The following is a 4,340-nucleotide window of genomic DNA, read 5'->3' on the forward strand; positions in this document are numbered from 1 at the left end:
CATTGCGATTGAACCGAATCATTTAAATGGTTGATTCAATCAGGAACGAAAGACCGTCATTGACTAGTTTGTGCAAAACCTTTTGCTAAACTGTCAAAGCTTAATTTTAACCACCAATGCAACGATGCAAGTATTTGACTTACGTATACATGCTTGCGAAGGGTTAATGTAATTTGGTCTCCCTAGGCAAACACAGCTTGCACTGAATAATACAGCATAAATATGGCCAGGGGTTCACTTCATTTCCTTCGAGTTCAGCTTCAGCAGAATATGACAGGGTTTCGTTCATTCTGCGCATTATTTACTGCAGTAGTTTCCAGGGAGCAATTTTTTTACTCAGTAATAAATGTTTTAAAATGTAGCAATGTACAATACTTCAAACTAAATATACTTAAGTAATAGTAATATTACAGATTTTAAAAATTACTTTAAAAAGTAGAAGTACACAAAAAAGCTGCTCGATTACAGTAACGCGAGTAATTGTAATTTGTTACTTTCCACCTCTGCCCAGTTGGCACCACCTGTTCTTTGAAAGTAACACCTCCAAAACCTTCATCATAAAATTGTGTGTAAATGGGTGAGTGGGTCACAAACAGAGAGATGTGGATAGCTCTAAACATCTGCCTGTATCTGTCCCTGAACTATGTCTCTGCAGCTTCAATCCTCAGACCACATAATTGTCAGCTTCAGGGACGCTTCAGGATTAACGGGGTGTACCAGGATGGAGATGTTATACTTGGAGGCCTGTTTGAGGTTCACTTATTCACAGTGTTCCCCGAGCTCAGCTTCAGAACAGAGCCAGATCCACCATACTGTGAAAAGTAAGTAGGACCAGAATAACAGCATAAGTAGAAAAGAACATAGAGAGACAGATTCTTTTTTTTTTTTTATTGATGATAAAAATGTTTTACAAATATGTTAACGTGTTCAAATTATGTAATAATGCCTTCTGTCATTTAGTTACTATTGCTCTTTATCTTGTTTTTCCAAAGATTTAATATGGAAAGCTTCCAGCATGCACAGACCATGGCTTATGCTATAGATGAGATCAATAAGAATCCAAACCTGTTGCCTAACATCACTCTTGGATACCATCTTTATGACAACTGTGTGATGCTAGGAATGGCATTCCGTGCTGCCATATCCCTGGCTAGTGGAACAGAGGAGTCCTTCTCCAACCTCAACTGCACTGGCCCTCCTCCGGTCATTGGGATTGTAGGGGATCCAAGTTCAACTCCTTCCATTGCAATTTCCAGTGTTCTGGGGCTGTTTCGTGTACCTATAGTAAGACTGGATGAAAAAATAAAAATACTCTATAAGCAGGTTTTTTTTTTATTTTATTTTTTACTTTTTTCTTTCATTTTACCATATGTTCTCACTCTGTTTTTTCTAACACTTTCGTTTGCATCTGCACGTCTCCATTATTCTGTCACATGCCTTCTCTTCTCTCACTTTTTTTTCCTAATTAGATAAGTCACTACGCCACCTGCTCCTGTTTGAGTGACAAAACAAAGTACCCCTCTTTCTTCAGAACAATCCCCAGTGATGCCTTCCAGGTGCGGGCTATGGTTCAAATCTTGAGGCATTTTGGATGGACATGGGTTGGTCTCCTCTACAGTGATGACGACTACGGAATCTATGCTTATTTGTCCTTCAAGCAGGAAATGCAGCTGTTTGGAGGTTGTGTTGCTTTTTCTGAAATCCTGCCCAATGATAACAACCCCAGAAATATTCAACGTATAATGGGAGTTATTCAGTCCTCTACTGCTAGAGTGGTGGTTGTTTTTTCTACTTTATCCTATCTGCTGCCTTTGATGGATGCGGTGGTTTTGCAAAACTTGACAGGCAGACAGTGGATTGCCAGTGAAGCTTGGGCCACTGCACCCGTATTTCAGACTCCACATTTCCTGCCCTTCCTGAGGGGCACACTAGGCATTGCTATCAGGCGTGGGGAGATACAGGGACTTTATGAGTTTCTGTTACATCTTCGTCCCAGCAATGATCCAAAAAACAATATGTTGAGGATCTTCTGGGAGAACATGTTTTTGTGCAGTTTTGAAACAGAGATCCATGAACAACAAATTAAAAAGGTGTGTACAGGACAGGAGGATTTGAAAGCCACATACACAACATACACTGATGTTTCAGGGTTGCGAGCAGCTTATAATGTCTATAAGGCAGTTTATGCCCTGGCACATGCACTTCATGACCTGATGCAGTGTGAAGAGGGGAGAGGACCATTCAGTGGGAACAGCTGTGCTGACACAATCAACCTGAAACCCTGGCAGGTAAGACCCACAGGTATAGTGCAAATTCTCTTCAGGCATATAGAGGACCTGAATGTGGAACGCAAAATATGTGTTGTACAATAATTCTAATTTCAGATAATCATGTAACACATGTTCCATCTACAAATTATACAGCTGGTCCACTACCTTAAGAAAGTGAATTTCACCACAGGCTTTGGGGATCAAGTGTCATTTGATAAAAATGGTGATGCTTTGGCCATCTATGATGTGTTGAATTGGCACCCTAGCTATGATGGATCAGTAAGGGTCCAAGCAGTTGGTGTAGTAAATGAAGGTTCGACAACAGGGATGGTGCTGACACTGGATGAGGATGCAATTTACTGGAACTTTGAGCCAAAAAATGTAACATTGCATATTAATGGAATTCTTTTTGCAGATATAAAGTCTAAATGTCAATCAAAGCTATGAGAAGACAAATAAGAATAAATTCATGGAAATACCAAGCTTGTTATTATATAAAGATTTAAGACAAATGACTGATAACAGATGGTGTCTCTTTCAGCCCCCACGATCTGTGTGCAGTGAGAGCTGTCCCCCAGGAACCAGACAAGCCACAAGGAAGGGCCTTCCTGTCTGTTGCTTTGACTGCATGCCATGTGGAGATGGAGAGATTTCTAATAAAACAGGTGAGATGATCATTGTTGGCAAAATTTTAATATAAGTTGGAAGTCATTTCCTCTTAAATTCTCACCTACTCACAGATGCTATTGAGTGCACAGTGTGTCCAGATGAGTTCTGGTCCAATCCAGAAAAGGATCAGTGTGTCCCAAGAATAGTTGAATTTCTGTCCTATGAGGATCCTCTGGGCATCTCTCTGACCACTGCTTCCCTGCTTGGCACCTGCATCTGTGCTGTTGTGATGGTCATCTTCTGTCATCACCATAACACTCCAATTGTACGAGCAAACAATTCAGAGCTCAGTTTCCTGCTGCTGTTGTCACTCAAAATGTGTTTCCTGTGTGTGCTACTGTTCATTGGCCAGCCACAGTTGTGGACGTGTCAGTTAAGACATGCTGTGTTTGGCATAAGCTTTGTGCTGTGCATTTCCAGCATCCTGGTAAAGACTATGGTGGTAATAGCTGTGTTCAAGTCATCTCGACCAGAGGGCAGAAGTGCAATGAAATGGTTTGGAGCAGCTCAACAAAGATGCACAGTTCTGGTCCTTACCGCACTTCAAGTTGTGATATGTGCAGTCTGGTTATCAACTGCCTCTCCAACACCACATAAAAACAACCAGTATATCCGCTCTAAAATAGTGTATGAATGTGCTATTGGCTCAGTGGCTGTTTTTTCTATGCTGCTGGGATACATTGGCCTTTTAGCAGCCGTAAGCTTCCTGTTAGCCTTCCTAGTGAGAAATCTTCCAGATAATTTTAATGAAGCAAAGTTCATCACTTTTAGCATGTTGATCTTCTGTGCTGTGTGGATTGCATTTGTTCCAGCATATGTGAGCTCTCCAGGTAAATATGCAGTAGCTGTGGAGATTTTTGCCATTCTAGCTTCTAGTTTTGGATTATTGGTGGCAATATTTGCCCCAAAGTGCTATATTATCCTTGTTCACCCAGAAAGAAACACTAAAAAAGCCATCATGGGAAGAGAAACACAAAATAAATAGGTTTACATCAATGTGGCGTAAAATTGTGAACTCTGATTTGGCTCTATTGTTTTCGGTTGTAAAAAAAAAAAACAAAACAAAAACATATATATAGATATATATATATATATATATATATATATACATACCCACACACACACCCACACACACACACACACACACCACACATATTAATATATATATTATATTATATATATATTTGCTTGATACTTGACACATTTTATGATTTTTTTATCGAAAACCAAAATGTCTATAAGTTGCTCAATAAAAGCACTGCAAGTTTCAAAACTAATTCCCCAATTTATTATTATTATAATAATAATAATAATAATAATAATTAATATAATAATAATAACATCCCGTTGAAACACCAAGATTTGGAATCTGATGTTTTTAACTTTCTTCACTTCCACATC

The 4,340-nt window shown here is 39.3% G+C and overlaps 1 protein-coding gene across 1 annotated transcript; it reads left to right on the forward strand.

Moving 5' to 3' along the window:
• Positions 1-600: 600 nt before the first annotated feature.
• On the forward strand, positions 601-3,924 carry LOC109110772 (extracellular calcium-sensing receptor-like). Its single transcript, XM_042775050.1, has 6 exons — positions 601-821; positions 993-1,284; positions 1,470-2,288; positions 2,424-2,651; positions 2,812-2,935; positions 3,011-3,924. Exons 1-6 carry the CDS (start codon positions 601-603, stop codon positions 3,922-3,924), a joined length of 2,598 nt encoding a protein of 865 aa, XP_042630984.1.
• Positions 3,925-4,340: the final 416 nt, after the last annotated feature.

The sequence above is a fragment of the Cyprinus carpio genome, chromosome A18 (genome assembly GCF_018340385.1).
Source record: "Cyprinus carpio isolate SPL01 chromosome A18, ASM1834038v1, whole genome shotgun sequence".
Classification (NCBI taxonomy): domain Eukaryota; kingdom Metazoa; phylum Chordata; class Actinopteri; order Cypriniformes; family Cyprinidae; genus Cyprinus; species Cyprinus carpio.

Coding starts and splice junctions, on each gene's coding strand:
- LOC109110772 (XM_042775050.1), top strand. CDS start 601: ATGTGGATAGCTCTAAACATCTGCCTGTATCTGTCCCTGAACTATGTC. Junction 822..992: donor GATCCACCATACTGTGAAAA/GTAAGTAGGACC, acceptor GTTTTTCCAAAG/ATTTAATATGGAAAGCTTCC. Junction 2,289..2,423: donor TCAACCTGAAACCCTGGCAG/GTAAGACCCACA, acceptor CAAATTATACAG/CTGGTCCACTACCTTAAGAA.